This window comes from Nerophis ophidion, linkage group LG18 (assembly GCF_033978795.1).
Source record: "Nerophis ophidion isolate RoL-2023_Sa linkage group LG18, RoL_Noph_v1.0, whole genome shotgun sequence".
Lineage (NCBI taxonomy): Eukaryota > Metazoa > Chordata > Actinopteri > Syngnathiformes > Syngnathidae > Nerophis > Nerophis ophidion.
Window position 1 is genome coordinate 20,802,448 of NC_084628.1, and position 20,300 is coordinate 20,822,747.

At 39.1% G+C, this 20,300-nt stretch overlaps 2 protein-coding genes across 7 annotated transcripts in view; both read right to left on the reverse strand.

The window, feature by feature from the left end:
• Nucleotides 1-375: 375 nt before the first annotated feature.
• zgc:152863 (uncharacterized protein LOC562658 homolog) lies at nt 376-10,545 on the reverse strand. Of its 4 annotated transcripts, none has more exons than XM_061877554.1 (5): nt 10,306-10,545; nt 3,767-3,881; nt 3,497-3,700; nt 1,200-1,329; nt 376-1,132 (listed from the first exon to the last, which is right to left on the reverse strand). In XM_061877554.1, exons 1-5 carry the CDS (start codon nt 10,528-10,530, stop codon nt 835-837), a joined length of 972 nt encoding a protein of 323 aa, XP_061733538.1. In that variant the 5' UTR covers nt 10,531-10,545; the 3' UTR covers nt 376-834. The 4 variants fall into 4 exon arrangements, with proteins under 4 accessions (XP_061733538.1, XP_061733537.1, XP_061733536.1 ...); XM_061877553.1 differs by having other exon boundaries at nt 376-1,135; XM_061877552.1 differs by having other exon boundaries at nt 1,200-1,332.
• A 1,803-nt stretch (nt 10,546-12,348) lies between these two features.
• pak4 (p21 protein (Cdc42/Rac)-activated kinase 4) overlaps nt 12,349-20,300 on the reverse strand; it is a 73,853-nt gene continuing 65,901 nt past the window's right edge. For 2 of the 3 annotated variants that reach the window (XM_061877556.1, XM_061877555.1), the window contains exons 9-10: nt 18,290-18,550; nt 12,349-15,749 (exon numbers count right to left, since the gene is read on the reverse strand). In XM_061877556.1, the coding sequence (XP_061733540.1) occupies nt 15,594-15,749; nt 18,290-18,550 (417 nt within the window). In that variant the 3' untranslated portion in view covers nt 12,349-15,593. The remainder of the gene's footprint in view (nt 15,750-18,289; nt 18,551-20,300) is intronic. The other variant, XR_009802577.1, reaches the window with a different exon arrangement.

The window sequence follows — 20,300 nt, forward strand, 5'->3', positions numbered from 1 at the left end:
CATTAAAGATGAGATAATATAAATCGAATTTTGGGTGAAGATATACGAAAAAAATTAGTATATATACTAAAAAAAACAGCCTCTATCCCAGCTTTATTTACTAATATAATAAAAAATAATAATGCTGGGGTTCTTTAGGTACTCGTAAAACAACATGTTTAATATTGTGGCTGCAGTAACGCCATTGTGACAGCTGTTCCAAGTACTCGGCCTCCTACATACAGTCACCACATAATGGTGGTTTGCATCATCACTTCGTAAAGAAATAAGAGTGTGGTTGACAGTTTTTTGCAAAATGAAACTTGCAAACCAAGATGTCGCAACACCAGAAATGAGATGACATCCCCAACAGAAAGATTACATCAGTCCAGTAAATATGGAAGACAGTCAAAAATATTTATTCATTGTTTGATCTATTTCTAAGAGTTTGTGTTAATTCAGTGTTTGATCTACAGTCCCTGTGTGATGTGATACAGCTCAAAAAAATAATATAATTTTTTATAAATATTTAAAACAAAATTCTATTTACCGTCATTTCTATTAATTATTTCCATTATTGAAGTGTTGGAAAATAACCCTGGTAGATTTAATAACAAATGTCCTGGCAGGAATTTTCAGTAGCAATGGTTGCCATGGAAACACATGTTCAAGTAACTCACACACACACACACATACATACACACGCACACTCACACAATTATTTCAAAATGACTAAGATTTGTGCAAACCGGCCAATCATCTTGCGTCTCTGTGCCCTCATTGCATTCTAAAGAAAAAAAAGTGCTGAGTCATCGCATTCTGCGCCTGTCAATCAAATGTTCAAATGCGTGTCCATTAAATGTATTTGTCGTCCGACAACGAAAGGTGTAACCGCCGCACGTCGCTTGTCCTGTCACCGCCATGCGATTGGGTCTCCTCATAGGAGGGCGGGGCATGGGCAGGAAAGGGATGGGGGCCACCTCCCGATCTGTCGCCGGGGGGCAAGCGAGCCAACAGGAGCTGGGTGGGGCCCGGCGGCAACGAGCGGGCGGGGAGACGCTGCCCCCAGCTGCCGTACACCGCCTCCTCGTAGGATGGCAACTGGACAGGAAGTCCCTCCCCCATCAAGTCCAGCTGGTCCGACGGCCGCCGCCTGCTGATCAGACACAGGTGTGAGCAAGGAGGGAGGGGCTTGTGGGGGGGGGGGGGGCCTAGCTCACCTGTGCGACAGACAGGTGCAGAGGCGGGACTTGACCACTAGACAGGCGGTGGTGGTGAGCAGGAAGATGGACACGCCTGCCGCCGTGGACGCCACGTTGAACCCGCTTTCCACGTTTCTTTGAGCGCCCCCTGCTGTGGGGAAGGCCAAGCACAGCAAAGCAATGTGGGTGGAAAAAAGTAGATGTTGATCTGCTCGCCTCTTTTCACTTCAAATGTCACTTCCTGTTTGAAGGCAAACCACAGCGCGCCTGCTAAGTAAATCAAACTTGACATGTCCTGGAGTACTTTAACATTAAACTTTCATTACAGGTACTCTAATCGCTGGATTACAGGTACTTTGATCGCTCTGACATGTACTCTAACCACTGTATTACATGTACAATAATCGCTCCATTACATGTATTCTAATCATTGAATTACATGTACTCTAATCGCTGTATTATATGTACTGTACTTCAATCGCTGAATTACATGTACTCAAATTGCTGTATTACATGTACTTTAATCACTGTATTAAAAGTACTCTAATAACTGTATTATATGTACTCCAATTGCTGTATTACAAGTACTTTAATCACTGTATTACATGTACCCTAATTAATTTTTAATATGTACTCTAATTACCGGATTATATGTACTGAAATTGCGGTATAAAATATTCGGAAATGCTGCATTATATATCCGTATACAGTATATATGTGCAAAATAAATGTATATATATATATATATATATATATATATATATATAGTATAATTTTATTATATTCTAGGAATCTGTTATGATCCGCCACCCAGATCATATATTGTTTTGGTTTTTGAGTTCTTTTGTGTTTCCTGTTTGTTTTTGGACTCTTCCGATCCCTGGTTTGGCTCTTGTTTTATTTTGTTATCGAGGTTTCTCATTTGTTCCACCTGCTCTTGTTCTTTTATGCGCACCTGTGTTTTGATTATTGCTTTAGTATTTAAGCCTACCTTCGACCTCAGTTCTGTCGTTATCCGTTGTTTGCTGTATGCAACACTCATGTTTGTATTTTCTCTATGTCTATACTTGTGCTAAGTTTTGCCTTAGCTTCTCGTGCGCTCGGCACACTCATTTTGGACTCTTGGATGGACTCCATGCTAAACTTAGCGTTAGCTATCCGTGCGTAGGCACGCGCTTTCTTTTACCTTTTGTATCAGTGTTATTTTATTTTTTGTACATTAAATCAAGCTCCTACCTGCAATTCCTGTCCTTCTGGTCCTTTTGCATCTTGGGGTGACAAAACGCGCGTCCACGATGCGAGCACCGCATGACAGAATCTATATATGTAAATCTGAATAGAACTGTACTGTAATATCTGTAGATGAAATAATGTAGTATATGTACTTTAATATACTATCTTTAATTCTAATGGAATTACTGTATTATAAATAAATTGTAAGTATTTATAGCTCCATTAGTTTCTCTGGCTGTAATTCAATTGCTCGTCTTTAATCATCTATTATTATGGAAATTAATTACATTTGAATAACAACATCCTCATCATCAGGCAATATTTTCTAAGATTTCCTGGAGTTAAAATGTGCTGACCACCACCAAGTAAACCATTGGGCATCCTCATGTCCAATAGCTTGAGTCAAAGTTTTTTTTTCTGTCTTCTTTCAGCCGGAAACGAGTCAAGAAAGTGGCAACATTTTGTTTGACAAAAAAAATAAAAAATACTTTTTCAGCAATATGAACTACAAGAAGTGACAATTTTTGTGTGTTAAAAAAACACTTTTTTGTCAATTTTTCAAGCAATCCAAACTACAAAAACTGACTTCTGGACAAACAAAAAAAAGGTAGGATTGAATAAGCTCTACTTCTTCCTACTCTTTTTCCCAGATGTTAGGATGTGAAACTGCAAACATGTTCAAAACATCAATATTTTGTAACTGTTTTGCTTTTCATTGCGCATTTTGCCATTTTGTAACGAAAGTACTGTCAAAATATTTTTAGGTTGAAAAAAAGTTCTTAAATGGCCATGAACGATATGAGTCATGACAATACATAATAAATTAATCTTTTTTCCCTCCAAATCCCCACAAAACATGTTATATGCTAAAAAGTGATTTTGAATCATGTTGTCATGAAATACATTTTAAAAAAGAAAGTCTTCTTGACATTTTGCTCCCTGGAGTCGCATGGAAAGTGAAACTAAAGTCTGCTTCCTGGACCAGCCAGGAAGGAAGTGTCTTCAACCACCTCAGCATTTTATTTTGGCAAGTTCGTCTCCACCAAAATGCTGACCTGCCACAAAAAATATTGCTTCCTCACCTTCCACGCGCACGCAGGCGGCGGGGAGGCGGGGCCTCCAGACACCGCGGTGGCACCGGGAGACGGCGGACACATCGGTGCGGTAGCCTGCCTCGCAGAACACGCGGACCGAGCTCCTGTGGGGGAAACCTCTGCAGGGTGACGGCTCGCAGCGGAAACCGCCGTGTTCCGGCACCAACGGATGGCTGCAGTTACTCAGCTTGCCTGCAGGGGGCGGGGGAGAACGTGAGTAGGGACCAGCGGGAGGGGGCGGGGCTAAAGGCGGTGTACCTGCAAAGAGGCGGGGCATGGAGGTGAGGAGGAGGACCCAGAGCTGACCGATGCATCCGCACTTCCACGGAAAACACGCCGACGCAGACATCCAACCGGACCACAAACACCTGGACTTTTTCATCCAACAACAAAAACATTGTTACAATGCGCGTAATTGGCTGTGACTTATGGGAAAAAATAGGATACAAAAATGTATACATACAATATTGTAGTTTTACATCACCCTTTTGAATTAATTAAAGTAAATTACTTGCTTGCATAGTTTTAATTACCTTTAAAAAAAGATTATAATATTTTGACACAAATGCAATTTTATTGTCAGAATAGGATTAAATAATTTTGGACTTGATTTTAATTAAATACTATAATTTTATTTATTTATAATCAAATCTATTCTGAAGTCAAATATGTCTAGTGAGAGTTTCTACACGCAGGTTTACATATTTCACTGGGAAGGCTAAGTAGTATCAAACCAGAATTTTACCTTCAATCAATCAATCAAAGTTTACTTATATAGCCCTTAATCACGAATGTCTCAAAGGGCTGCACAAACCACGACATCCATAAAAATAAAACTGGTATAATTTTTATACTTTATGCACTTTAACTGTAGATTTTACAGTGAAAAATTACCAACTCAGTTGCCAGAATCCTACAATAAAATAATAGTAGTACCCTTTTTCAATTTACACTAATGCACTATAAAAAGGACTACTGTAGGTTTTACAGTAAAAAAAAAAAAGATAAATAAGTCGCAACAATTTTACCATAAAATAACAGTGGTAACGTTTTTCCATTTACAGTAACCCACTGTAAAAACACCAACTGTATATTTTATGGTAAAAAAAAAAAAACGGGAAGCGCAGTAGCCAGAACTTTACCGTAAAATAAACAGTGCTACCGTTATTCCATTTACAGTAATGCACTGTAAAATCGACAGTAGATTTCACATTTTAAAAACTGGTAGCTGAGTCGCAACAATTTTACAACAAAATGAACAGTGATATCCTTTTTCCATTTACAGTAATGCACTGTAAAAAAAAAAACAACTGAAGGTTTTACGGTAAAAAAAAACCAAAAACAACAACTCAGTAGCCAGAATTCCTCAGTAAAAATAACAGTAGTACCGTTTTTCCAGTTACAGTAATGGACTATAAAAACAACGGCCGTAAATTTGACAGTAAAAACTACCAAATTAGTTGCTCAAATTTTACCGTAAAAATACCACTGGTACCTTTTTCCCAGTTACAGTAATATTACTGTAAAAAAAACAATTGCAGATATTATGGTTAAAAAAAACACTTTACAGTTCAGTTGCCAGAATTGTACTGTACAAATGACAGTTGTAAAGTTTTTCCATTACAGGAATACACTGTAAAATTTACAGTAGATTTTTAAATTGAAAAAAAAACAAACAAAAAAACTGACAGCTCAGTTACAACAATTTTACCATAAAATAACAGTGGTACCAACTTTATATTTACAATAATGCACTATAAAAAATAATTTGAAAAGTCTCTTGATTTAAAAAAAATACATTTAAAAAAATGGCAGCTCAGTCCTCAGAATTTTACTGTAAAATTAGAATTGTTACCCTTTTTCAATAAAATACAATTCATTAGAATTTTTTCTGTGCAGTATTGCAGGTTAAAAAAAACAGTATATTTTTTGGTTAAAAAATTGGCATCTCAGTCGCAAAAATTTTACTGCAAAGTTATCAGTGGTAATGTTTTTCTACTTACAATAATGCACTGTAAAAACACCAACCTAAAATGTTACGGTAAAAAAAAAACTTGCAGCTCAGTTGCTGGAATTATATCATAAAAATAACAGTAGTACTGTTTTTCCAATTACAGTACTGCACTGTAAAAACAGCGGCTGTAAATTTGACAGAAAAAGTCATTCAAATTTTATCATAAAAATAACCTTTTTCCAGTTACAATAATATTACTGTAAAAACAACAATTCTAGATATTATGCTAAAAAAGAAAGTTTGCTGCTCAGTTGACAGAATTTTTCCGTAAAAATAACAGTATTAACGTTTTTCAATTTACAGTAAAAACTAGCAAATTAGTCGCTCAAATTTTATCATAAAAAAAACTTTTTTCAGTTCCAATTATACTGTGGAAACAACAACTATAGATTTGACAGTGGAAAAAATGCCAGTTCACTTACCACAATTTTACTGTAAAATTAAAAGTGGTACAGCTTCCCAACTATAGTGAATCACTGTAAAAAACGATGGTAAATTTTACAGTAAATTTCTGGGTACTCAGCTGCCAATTTTTTACCATCAAAATAACAGTACTACCATCTTTTCCTTTGCAGTACTGCATGGTTAAAACCCCCCAATGTATTTTATAGTAAAAAACTGGCAGCTCAATCGCAACAATTTCACCGAAAAATTAACAGTGGTGCTGTTTTTACATTTACAGTAACGCACTGTAAAAACACCAACTGAAGAATTTACGTAAAAAACAAACCAAACAAAAACAGGAATCTCAGCTGCCAAAATTTTAACATAAAAATAACAGTGGTACCATTTTTTTCCAATTACAGCAATGCACTGTAAAAACAGTGTCCGTAAATTTTACAGTAAAAAACTAGCAAATTAGTCACTCAAATTTACTTTGAAAATAACAGTAGTACCGTTTTTCCCAATTACAGTAATATCACTGTAAAAACAACAACCGTAGGTGTTATTAAGTTGCTAGTTTTTTACTAAAAAAACAAACAATGGTAGCGTTTTTCCATTTACAGTAATGCACTGTAAAAAAAACAACCCCAGATTTTACAGTAAAAATATTGGCAGCTTTGACGCCAGTTTTTCTAGATATTTATTTTTTACAGTGTGCTTATTGGATGCCAAAGCATATCTGCAGTTATGTGTTTGTGTACTGAAAGAGGGCGTGGTCGATTGTACAAAGAAATGAGTAAAATATTGTAACATTTCTGACTGACCGGAAGTGGTTTGATTCTCCAACATTTATCCACAAAAGTAAATGTGCACGAAAGCCTTTTGCGTCCAGGTGACAAAGAGGACGACACTCCAAACATGTCAAGTGGCCGTGAAGCACCAGCATGGCGACACGTGTGTTGTGTGACCTCAAGTGTGTTGCGAGTGCAAACACTCTCCTCCATAAAGCCCTCCATCCTACTTTCTCTCCCTGCACTCACTCTGTCTCAACCCAAGTCGCTTCCTTATAAGGAGTACTTCCTCACCAAGTGCTTGCTCATGGGTCGGTTCCCTTGAGTGAGATTTTGAACGTGCACACGTTTACTTGTTAGGCGAGGAGCCGCTCTACGGAAATACACAATTTATTGGCTTCATGTACAAATACACTGTATACTGTAAAAATTAAAAAAATAGCAGCTCAATTGAAAGAATTGTACTGTAAAAAATAATGGAGGTACTGTTTTCCAATTTACAGTAACGAACTGTAAAAAAAAACATTTATGGTAAAAAAAAAAAACTGGAAGCTCTGTAGCCGGAATCTTACTGTAAAAATAACAGTAGTGCCATTTTTGTGCCATTTTGCGCTGTCAAAATAACACAGCCATTGAATTTACAGTAATTAACTGGCACCTTAGTCACCATTATTTTACGATAAAATAGGAGTGATACGGTTTTTGAATTTACAGTAATATCACTGTAAAAACTAAGTTTGATGTAAAAAACTGGAAACTCAGTCACCAGAATCTTACTGTAAAAAAAACAGTGGTACCATTTTTCCATTTACAATAAGGCAACTGTAAAAACAACGTTTAGGGAAAAAAAAAAACTGGCAGCTAAGTTGCTAGAATCCTACTGTAAAAATAACAGCAGTAATATTTTTTTTCATTTACAGTAATGCACTGTAAAAACAACACAACCATAGAATTCACTGTAAGTAATTGGCAGCTCAGTCACCAGTATTGTATAGTAAAACAGCAGTGATGCGGTTTTTCAATTTACAGTAATATCACTGTTAAAACTAAGTTGAATGTAAACAACTGGCAGCCAAGTCACCAGAATCATACTGTAAAAAAAAAAGTGGTACCAATTCGCCCTTACAGTAATGTACTGTAAAAAAACAGTTATTGTATGAAATCTTACTGTAAAAATCACAGTAGTACCATTATTTTCATTTACAGTAATGCTCTGTCAAAATAACACGGCCATAGAATTTACCGTAAATAATTGTCAGCTCAGTCACCGGCATTATATCGTAAAATAACAGTGATAAGGTTTTTCAATGTACAGTAATCTCACTGTAAAAACTAAGTTAAAGGTAAACAACTGTCAATTCAGCCAACAGAATATTTCTTTTAAAAAAAAGTGGCACCATTTTTTTCATTTACAGTAATATACTGTAAAAACAATATTTATGAAAGAAGAAAAAACCTGGCAGCTCAGTAAACAGAATTTTACTGTAAAAAGAACAGTGGTACCATTTTTTCCCACTGACAGTAATGTACTGTAAAAATATGTATGGTAAAAAAACAAAAACAAAACAAAAAAAAAAACTAGCAGTTCAGTCGCCAAAATAGCAGTGATACGAGTTTTCAATTTATATGAATATCACTGTAAAAACTAAGTTGAATGTAAACAACTTGCAGCTAGGTCACCAGAATCTTACTGTAAAAAAACAGTGGTACCATTTCCCCTTTACTGTAATGTACTGTAAAAACAATTATGGAATCTTACTGTAAAACTCACAGTAGTACCGTTTCGTTAATTTACAGGAAAGCACTGTAAAAACAACACAACCATAGAAATTACGGTAAACAATTGGCAGCTCAGTCACCAGTATTATATTGTAAAATAGCAGTTATAAGGTTTTTCAATTTACAGTATTCTCACTGTAAAAACTAAGTTCAAGGTTAACAACTGGCAGCTCAGTGGTGCCATTTTTCCATTTACAGTAATGCACTGTAAAAACAACAAGACCGCAGAATATACGGTAAAAACTATCTCAGTTGCCAAAATTTTACTGTAAAAATAACAGCAGCACTGTTCCCCAATTTACAGTAATGTACTGTAAAAACCAAGTTTCCAGTCAAAAATGACAGCTCAGTCACCATAATTTAATGTAAATTCAACAGTAGTACCTTTTTTTCCCAGTTACAGTAATGCACTGTAAAAACAAGAGTTTATGGTAAAAAAAAAATAATTTACCGTAAAAATAACAGTGATGCCATTTTCCCATTTACAGTAATGCACTGTAAAAACAGCGTTTATGTTTAAAACGTAAAAATAACATGTTTTGCTATTTACAGTAATGCGCAGTAAAACAATGTTTATGGTAAAAAACGGAAAGCTCAATTGACAAAATTTCCCGTAAAAACAAGAATAGGACCATTTGCCCAACTTACAGTAATGCACTGTAAATACCACACAACAGTAAAAAAATGGCAGCTCAGTCGCCAAGATTTTACTGTAAAATAAAGTTTTGTTTCCCAATTTACAGTAATGCACTGTAAAAACAAAGTTTCCAGTCAAAAATGACAGCTCAGTCACCATAATTTAATGTAAATTCAACAGTAGTACCTTTTTTCCCAAGTTACAGTAATGCACTGTAAAAACAAGAGTTTATGGTAAAAAAATGGAAGCTCAGTCGGCAAAATTTACTGTAAAACAGTAGTGCCATTTTCTCATTTACAGTAATGCACTGTAAAAAAAGTGTTTATGTTAAAAAAAACAGGAAGCTCAGTTGCCATAATTTACTGTAAAAATAACATGTTTTGCTATTTACAGTCATGCACAGTAAAACAATGTTTATGGTAAAAAACTGAAAGCTCAATTGACAAAATTTCTCGTAATAACAATTTTCCCCATTTACAGAATGCACTGTAAATACCACACAACAGTAAAAACTATTGGTAGCTCAGTCGCCAGGATTTTACCGTAAAATAACAGTGGTACTTTTTCTTCAATTTACAGTTAATTGCAAAAACAACAACTGTAGATTTTACAGCTAAAAATTGCAGCTCAGTCGCCAGAATTTTACCGGTTACAGTATTTTAATTCACGGTAATGCACTGTAAAAACCAACATACATTTCACTGTTGTTGTTGTTTTTTTTTCTTACAGTTAACATCATTAATATTGCTTCAAACGGTAATATGACTACCAGAGCAACAATCATTAATGAAAACAAGCTTTGAGTACAGCAAACAGCTTGGGGGACATTTGTGGCCCTCATTAAATAAATGTATAAAAATATAAAAGTGACCCTCTTACATCCCTTCATTATTTTTCAGGATGTGAGTCGTTGGTGGGGAAAAAATCCTATCCGACGTTTGACAAGGCAATAAAAAGTGTTGTTGTAGGAATGTCTTCTTTTTACTCGCTTGCGACTTCCTGTTTAGTTTCGCATTTTTCTTTCTGGATATTTGTACGTAACATTACACACGATGCTAAAATCTGTTTTTAGTGTGTGTTATGTATTTTGATTGGAAGTGACAAATAAGGCAAACATGACTTACATACATTCGACATTCAAAGATTGACGTTCAGGTCTTTAAAAGCTGACAAAAACCAAGTCGGGTCTCACCTGAAGGCAGCGGGGATGTTGACGAAGACCAAGCCGTGAAGCGCCTCTGCTGCTCGGCAACAAGTGTCCTTCCACCTCCGCCGCCGCTCCTGGATCAGCTGAGTGCGGCCTCTCATTGGCTCGCCGCCGAAGCCGAGCCCCGCTCCTTGACCGGAAAAAGACCGCCTTCCCGCGCGTCACGGGACCGGAAGTGACGAGGGGACTCTCCCATCCAATAAAACACATCACGGCAACAACGACCACGTTATTTGGAAAAAAAAATGACGGATGAGGCTTAATAATGTAATTCAACATTTACAATAGGATTGACATGAGACGAAAAAAAAGCGAGTTTTGGTTTCCTTCACTTTAAAACCATACACAAAATATCGGTATTTAAAAATGCAAATGGTTATATATTTAACCTAATTTTGAAACGTGATGTCACGTGACTTCCGAAATGTCGAACTCTGAGGCCGCGCCCATTCAGGGTTACTTCAAGTCAGCCCGTGGTCGATTGGAGGACAATTAAGACAGATACAAGAAGGACCTTGATGTTACCTGCAACTTAAATAGACTCCTTTTTTAGACCGGTTGATCTGCTGTTTCTTTTCTTTTTCTCCTCTGTTCCACTGGAGGGGGTCCGGTTCGGTGGCCATGGATGAAGTACTGGCTGTCCTGAGTCGAGACCCAGGATGGACCGCTCGTCCAGAGTCGAGACCCAGGATGGACCACTCGCCTGTGTGTCGGCTGGGACATCTCTGCGCTGCTGATCCGCCTCCGCTTGGGGTAGTTTCCTGCTGGCCCCCAATGTGGACGGGACTCTCTCTGCTGTGTTGGAACCACAGTTATACCAAAATATAACTTTTTGGTATAAACTCAACTCGTCGTGTTTGGAGGCAGAAGAATACTGAGTTGCATCCCAAGAACACCATACCTACTGTGAAGCACGGGGGTGGGAACATCATGCTTTGGGGCTGTTTTTCTGCTAAGGGGACAGGACGATTGATCCGTGTTAAGGAAAGATTGAATGGGGCCATGTATCGTGAGATTTTGAGCCAAAACCTCCTTCCATCAGTGAGACCTTTGAATGGTTTACCAAATACTTATTTTCCACCATAATTTACAAATAAATTGTTCAAAATTCCTACAGTGTGAATTCCTTGATTTTTTTTCACATTCCGTCTCTCACAGTTGAAGTGTACCTATGATGAAAATTACAGACCTCTGTCATCATTTTAAGTGGGAGAACTTGCACAATCGGTGGCTGACTAAATACTATTTTGCCCCACTGTATATATATATATATATATATATATATATATATATATATATATATTATATTTTACTTACTTAAAATGTACAACCCCCTGGCGCTGTTTTATTTTGTACTGTTTTTTTCCCCACTGTTTTTGTACTTATTTTGATTATTGTTTCTCGACTTTTTTTAAATGTTGAAATTTATAAAATAAAAGTTAAAAAAACAAAACAATTAAGACAACAGGAGCAATTTTACAACAGTAAAGTCATAACATCTGAAGAAGAAGTTTTGATATTAAGACAAGAAAATAATCTTTATTTTGCAGCATGAGGGAGAGCAAATTAATTGAAATGTTTGTTTAAATAGCAAATGAAATGAAAGTTATAGAAAATAAAACATTGTTAGCTTGGGAAAATTGTGTATAAAAAACATGGAAAATGTGCAATATTAGACAAATGAGTTGATAAAAACACACTTTAAGTGTAACAAAAAAAATGATATGCAGGCTGTTTCATAAGAAAGCATCTCTCTACCTCATTAGCATAATTCCATCCGCCCCCCGCTTGTAAATGTTGAGACATCTCTTGTCCAAGGTACTTCTCTGTTGGTGGTCTGCAACTGAAAGGACTCATTAGCCTTGAATAAAATATCACTCGGCCACACTTATCAGCTTTGCTGGCCTTTTCAGTGAACTGAAGCAGTCACAGCAGGTTCAGCTGTGCTGTTGAGTAAAACACGTGGAAAAGTAAAGACAATCAGAGACATCGTGGACACTTGTTGCAACAATAAAAAAAAAAGTCATATTTCCAAAGCAAAGTCTTTTTATTTTCTTGACAATCAATCCCAGTGACAACACAAGATGGCGCTGACGATGACGTCAGCTAGCAAAGTGTACACAAACAACATGGTGAGTATTTACACAGGAAGATGGCCCGCCGCCGCCAACAAGCAGAACCGTTCATTTCAAGAAGACGCCGCCACGCAAGGCACTGAAACCCTACTAGCAATCCACACGTTACTCGTTGGCAAAGGATGAAGGTAAACAAACAAAAAAATAAAATAAACTCTACGGGTGTTTCAACAGACTTGGGACGTCGTCTTGTCCCTGGAAAAGAGTGTCACTACACAATCGGTACCATAAGACACGATTGGTACACGCATGCGCGAAAACCACGTCTCTCCCTAGACTTGCAATTTCTCAAGTTTTTGCGACGTCATGTTTTGTGATATTTTGAACGTTTTATTACTTTTTTGCACAGAACAAACAGCTTACTTAGGGGATAATAATATGCACATGAACAAGTATTTGCCACAAGTATTTTTTTTAAAATGCTGATTACTTACCTACTGTAACTTAAATCAATTGATTTGCCATTTAAGGCTGCTGAGCCGATTATTTGGGTTTCTGTGCGGTTTCCAAAAAAAAAATACTGTATTCTTAGGTAACGTTTGTTTTGCATGTAATCTTTTATAGGACATTGCTATTCAGATAAAGACTACAAAAAAGAAAACCATGGCCACAGTGACGGCGCACAGGAAAATAACAGCCGTAAAACAAGTTGGATACGGTGATCTTAACGTACAGATCAAGTAGTGACAGTTGTCATAGCGGTGCAACTTGTGACTTGAAACTAGTCGCCAATGTTAGCTAGCCCAGGCACCAACTACAGTAGAGCGTTGCGCTGTTCTTGTTAGCAAGAACAAGGAAGTCACGCAGTCATTACATCTGTTTATGTCAGGGTTGTCAAAAGTGCGATCCCGAGGGACACTTTTAGCCCGCACCTTTTTGTTACGGGGCCCTCAGCATATTGAAAACAATTAAATGTGTTTTTAATCCTTTATTTCACCAAGCCGCGATGTGTAGGCTATATTCTGTTCAGATAGCCTAGCATAAATGTACCTACAATAGATAGGATGTAGAAAAGTTATGAAAATGGCCTCGGCAGCATTCCATTTTCTGTATGGAAAATTACGGACATCCGCAGTTTATGTATATAATGGGATTACACAACAACAAAATTGAAGGGGGAAGATTACGTAAATTGATTGTGGTGCAGATCTGGACAAAGGTGCTGAAAGAGGAATTCATTTTCTGTTCACTTAGTTTTGTAGTGAATCAAGCATTACCCATATTACAGGTCCAACTATTAGGCTAGCTTCGGCGTTGCCAGATGTCTGATAATTATTGCATTCGTATTTTTGCTGACTGTACAATCAATAATTACAAAAATAATGTCAGATAAATTGACACTTTCAATACACTGCTGCAAGCAAACAGATGCGCCTGATGTTGTGCATTGTGTAACAGCCAGGTGAGGGTGCTGTTCTGCCAGAGACACCTTAGTTTGGGATCAGCACCATGGATGTATGGCGGACATATCTATAAAACTATTTTGCTTTCTCCAAATGAAATGTTTGGAATTTTCCCAATATGTGACGTCAGCAGATATCTCTATATATGTTAGAGATTTACGCCATATTTTTTTTCCCCGCTATCTTATTGTTGTGGGGCAGACTGATGCACATGCATCACCCGCTGTTGCCATTTCTAAAACAAAGTAGCGTATAGTTCCGATGTATATCTGTCAGTAGACTCCATATCGAAGTGCTAAAAGCTACAACATGGAAGACGGGCAGAAAACGCTGTCCAAGTGGAGGCACCTAAATAAGACCACCCACAAAATGGTGCATCATGAAGAGACCGTCAGAAAGCGGCTTGATAATGGACTGTAAAACAATCTATACAATATTTTGAAGAAAGAACGACTATTACAGGTTATGTATGCAAGGATGTGTTTTAAATGTCGTAAAAAAAAAATCCTAGTACGACCTCTTTAAAGGTAAATCTGCATTATGAACTATACTTTACACACCATGCTAATGTTTTACTGTAATGTGGGATATTTTTCCTCAAACTACGATCATTTAAAGTTTTTGTTGCGATTATTTTTGTCATTTCTCATCTGGCAACACTGGCTAGCCCTTGACAAAGGTCCTTGCTCTTTTTTCTAGTTTGGAGAATTCAGAGTATTTGGTTTTAGTGTCTAACGACTGCCAAAAAGGATAGTGTTCATCGTCACAACACACACTCTTCCAAGTGCAGCTGATTGTCGCTTCACTCACGAGCCTACAAACAAAAGCACAAAGCACACATTCTTCTCAGTTAGTGTTTGGGGGGGTAAAAGTCAAACGTTCACCCACATCCATGCCCCGCAAAGGACTATCTTTTCTCTTGCGGCCAAGAGGGGACAGGTCGTGGCAGTCGCTGCCCCCTGCTGGTTAAAGTGAACTAGGAAGTACCAGCTTGTTGACACCTGCTACAAAAGTAAAAAGCACAGCTAGTGTATTTAAACAAAAACAAGTCGCTACATAATCCACCCACGCTGGTTTTGTTTGGTATAAAATAAAGTTTCCTTGTCGAAAAACAACAAAAGCACCGTCTGTAAAGTGAGTTTGCTTAATGTCGTCACATCCTAAATTGATAGATTCTTGAGCCCATCCATTTATTTTGTAGAAAATGTGTGATCTAAAAAGTTTCTAAAAATGTGTTGACAGTGCTTCAAAAATCATCATCATCAGGTTGTAAAGTAAATGATCAAGGTAAAAATGTGACAGTGATAATAATAGATTTCTCTCTCCATTGTCATACTCACACAAGCACACAAGACTCCAGTGTTTACCTTTGACTTCATTTTTGCTTGTTTCCACCAGGGGCACACCTGGACTCATCATTGTCCCTCAGTAGTCAAGATTGGGGGGCGTTTGGACAAGTGGTCTCTAAAAAAATCAACACGTGGCTCCTTCACACTTAAAAATTCAAGTGAGGTCCAAATAAAAGTCATAAAAAAGTTCCAGGTCAGGCAGGTCACATGCTCTCTTTCTCCTTAACGCTCAGACTCACTCACGCGCGCGTGCACACACACACCAAATTATTGCTCAGTATCCAGGGAACACACTCCCCCACAGTAGAAAAAAGGTAGGCCCACTTTGCTCCTTGCAGTGTCCAGTTAGTGAAAGTAGTCCGTGACCTCTGACCTCAGTTGTTGCCTCATTTCAGCCTGTTCTGCCTCATGAGTGGGACGATGCAGGACGGCGGTCCCGCCTTTGTCAGGAAGGCGTGTTTAAGGAGCTCGCTGGCCGAGGCGCGCTGGGCCGGGTCACGCACCAACATCCTGTCCAGGAAGCCTTTGAGCAAGGGCGACACCTAAATGAGAAAGAGAGAGAAAGAGTGAGCAAGTCAGTGTGAGGGAGAGAGTGAGTTTGTACGAGAGAAAGTGTGAGAGAGTGTGAGAAGGAAAGTGGGTGAGAGGGAGAGAGAGACTGTGAGAGTGAGTGAGAGTGAGAAAGAGCGAGAGTGAGTAAGGAGACAGAGCGTCCAAGAGAGAGAAAGCAAGAAAGCGAGAATGTGCAACAGCAAGTAGTAGAGTGTGAGAACAAGAGAGGGCGTGTGAGAGAGAGTACGAGACTCAGTGGGAAAGTGAGTGAGAAAGAATGTGTGATAAAGAATATGAGAGCACAAGAGTGAGAGAGAGTGAGATAGAGAGTGAGCAGGTGTGAGAAAGAGTGCGAGAGGAAGTGGGAGACAGTACGAGAGTGAGTGAGAGAGGAGAGTAAGTGTGTGAGAGGGTATGAGAGTACATGAAAGGTGAGTGAGAGAGTGAAAAATAGACAATGAGTAAGACAGCGGTGTCCAGGAGACAGCGTGCGAGAATGAGCCAGCGAAAACGTGCGAGAACGAGTAACAGCATGCGAGAGCAAGAGAGAGCGTGCAAGAGCGAGTGTGAGAGAAAGTAAAAGAGTGAGAGAATGAACGAGAGAGAAAGAGAGTGAGATCGTCCAGAAGAGAGCATGCGAGAGCGAGAAAAAGCGTGCGAGAAAGAGTGATAGCGTACAAGCACGAGAGAAAGCGTGTGTGAGAAAGCATCTGAGAGCGTGTGCGAGAGAGAGAGCGTCAGAGCAAAAACGTACGAGAATGTGCGAGAGCGAGAACAAGGGTGCGTGAGAGAAAACATGTGAGTGAGAGCGTCTGAGAATGTGCGAGAGCGAAAAAGAGCGTGTGTGAGAGAAAGCTTGTGAGAGTGAGTGTCCGAAAATGTGCGAGAGAAAGCGTGTCTGAGAGAGCGTGTGTTAGAGAAAGTGTGTGAGAGTGAGAGCGCCCGAGAATGTGCGAGAGCGATAGAAAGCTTGTGTGAGAGAAAGCATGTGAGTGAGAGCACCCGAGAATGTGTGAAAGCGAGAGAAAGTGTGTGAGAGCGTGTGAGAGTGAGAGCGTTTGAGATTGTGTGTGAGCGAGAGAAAGCATGTGTGAGAGCGTGTGTAAGCGAAAGCGTGTGAGCGTCTAAGAAATGTGCGCGAGAAAGCGTTCGAAAATGTGCAAGAGAAAGCATGTGTGAGAGAAAGCTTGTGAGAGTGAGAGCCTCCGAGATTGGACGAGAGAGAAGGTGTGAGAGAGTGTGTGTGAGAGAAAGCGTGTATGAGAGAATGCGTGTAAAAGTGAGAGCGTCTGAGAATGGGCGAGAGTGAGTGTGAGAGAGCGTGTGTGAGAGAAAGCGTGTGAGAGTGAGACCATCCGAGAATGTGTGAGAGAAAGCGTGTGTGAGAGAGTGTGTGAGAGAAAGCACGTGAGAGTGAGAGCGTTCGAGAGAATGTGTGTGTGAGAGAAAGTGTGTATGAGAGAATGCGTGTAAGAGTGAGAGCGTCTGAGAATGGGCGAGAGTGATTGGGAGAGAGCGTGTGTGAGAGAAAGCGTGTGAGAGTGAGAGCATCCGAGAATGTGTGAGAGCGAGAGAAAGCACGTGAGAGAGCGTGAGACAGCATGTGTGACAGAAAGCGTGTAAGAGTGAGAATGTCCGAAAATGTGCAAGAGTATAAGCGTGCAATAATGCGCAAGAGAAAGCGTGTGAGAGAACGTATGTGAGAGAAAGTGCATGAAAGCGTACAAAAATGTACGAGAGCGAGAGAGTGTGAGAGAGCATGTGAGAGACAGAGTGTGAGAGTCTCCGAGAATGTGTGAGAGAGAGAGAAAGCGTGAGAGAGAGTGTGTGACAGAAAGTGTGTAAGAGTGACAGCGTGCGAAAATGTGCAAGAGAAAGCGTGTGTGAGATAAAGTGCATGGGAGCGAGAGCGTACAAGAAAGAGCGAGAGTGTGTGAGAGGGTGTGTGACAGAGTGAAAGCGTGCGAAATCGTGTGTGAGAAAGCGTGAGAGAGCGGATGTGCGAGCGTACGAGAATGTGCGAGGGCGCATACGAGAACGAGAGAGTAAACCTTTAGCATAATAGACTACACACAAAGCAGGTCAAGAAAAAAAATGTTCATGGAGGTCATAACTGTTAGCAAATTCTGACACTGTTCACACTGATTATGTTACGCTCCACACTTTTATTTTGTCGCCTTGTTTCCTTCACTAATTTCCCGACTTTCTGCAAAGCGACGAAACAACGAGGCACAGCTAGACGGAGTCGCCCATTTCGCTGTCAATCAAAAAGGGATTTAGCCTCAGACATACAGATAAGAGTATAGTTTACATACGTTGCCTATGTCTCTGTTTCTGTGGTCCAAGCCAGATAAAGTGTCGAAGCTTCACTTTTTTTTTTAATTTGTAGGAAAGATGTTTTTGCTGACACAAAAAAATAACATGAACCATGCAAACATTGTGTTGATTATCCACACTAAGTAACAATGCAGACGCCCTGAGAACACCAGCATGTCTTTCTCGCGTGTTGCGGTTTGTTTAGCACAAGTACCTTGTGCAGGTTCTTCAGCTTGGGGGGCAGATTGTCTCGGATCATCTTCATGGCTTTGAGCGGCGGCTCATTAAAGTAGGGCGGCTCCCCATCTACCATCTCTATGACCATGATGCCCAGGGACCAGATGTCCACTTCGGGTCCATAAGGAAGTCGGGATATGAGCTCGGGCGCCATCCAGTAAGGGGTGCCGACCAGAGACTTCCTCCGCTGCACATCCTTCGACACCTGCGCGCAGAAGCCAAAGTCTGACAGCTTCACCTGTAGACACGCAAAGTCAATGTTATTTTGTACTCTTGCTCTTTTTTTTTTAAATGGACACAATTTAAGTTAATACTGAGCCACAAAAGTAAAACCCATTCGAACTTTGCCAAAAGAAAAATCCCATACTAGCACTCGTCTCATTGTATGTGATTTGTACCCTTAATATGGTGCCAATGTAGTGGCTGCTGGTTGCAGGAGCTCTGTGCTCTTGTGTGTTCTTGATATTTCTCTCTTATCTTTATGTGTTTTTTGGTTCAGCCGCAACAAGGGCTGGCACTTTCGTGAATTCTGCAGTCCATTTTGGTGCTTTTTTATGGACTTTTGGATTGGCCTTTGGGGATCCATGTTTACAACGGAGACCAGCTGCTGGCTCGCTGCCACACCTAAGTGCGCATGGCGAGACCGGGGGAGATGTGGCAAAATAGATGCGATCTAGCGTGGAGCGTCGGGATGGACGAGTTTGGTGGAAACATGGATGAATGTGCGTGAATCGGACACTTCTGTATCCTTGGATTGATTCTTACTCATCTGCGCAGACTTGGACATAGGCCCAAAACTAGTGGGCAGCCCAGGACGGCGTCAGCTCTCGTAGCTGCTTTGTTGGGTCTGTTCCTGTCTCTGACCGTGCTGCCCCTCCCGACTCTAGAAGAAATGGGGAGGAGCACGGTCTAGGCCTGGGCCGATAACAAATTTTGCTCGATGATATATTGACCTATAAGTTATTGCCGATAAACAATATTATTGCCATTATTTTAATGAGACCAAATTAACAAATGATTTAATGATAATACAAAATAAAATTGCACGTACGGTAAGTTTGGACACACCTTCTCATTCAATGCGTTTTCTTTATTTTCATAACTATTTACAGTACATTATAGATTGTCACTGAAGGCATCAAAACTATGAATGAACACACGTGGAGTTATGTACTTAACAAAAAAAGGTGAAATAACTGAAAACATGTATTATATTCTAGTTTCTTCAAAATAACCACCCTTTGCTCTGTTTACTGCTTCGCACACTCTTGGCATTCTCTCGATGAGCTTCAAGAGGTGGTCATCTGAAAAGTTTTTTTAACTTCACAGGTGTCATAGATTTGATGCCTTAAGTGACAATCCACAATGTAAATAGTCATGAAAATAAAGAAAACACATTGAAATGAGGTGTGTCCAAACTTTTGGCCTGTACTGTATATCCATTGAAATGCAATAAACCTGTATTTTGTGTATTTTAACGTTGCAATTGAAATGAAAATGCTTAAATCTCCGAGTTAAATAAAACAATAACAAGAAAATATACTTTGTCTGTTAGCAAAATTTTGCACCTATATAATGAAATTAATTAATAATTAATTTAAATATTTTAGGGAGGGGATGGGGGGCTCAAATACACTATCATAACAATGAATAAAATAGCTAAATTAAGTATTGACAAACAAAATTGCACTTCATGTAGACAGACGTAGATTTGTACATTACTCAACTGAAAATCAGGTAAGGACCTTCTTGAACTAAAGTGCAACGTAACAATGGAAACACTACAGTACAAACAGATGTATTAACAAGTCATATGAAAAACTAAATTCAGTTTGGCAGATTCCGAGTAAGGAACATGACATGACCGCACTTTTAAAAAGTGCTAGGTTTATAACGGTAATAAATGGCAGCATGTCTATGGCAATGTATGTCTGTGAGGGCACGCTATTTTGTTTACACTGACGTGTCTGTCACTTGGCTTCTTCACC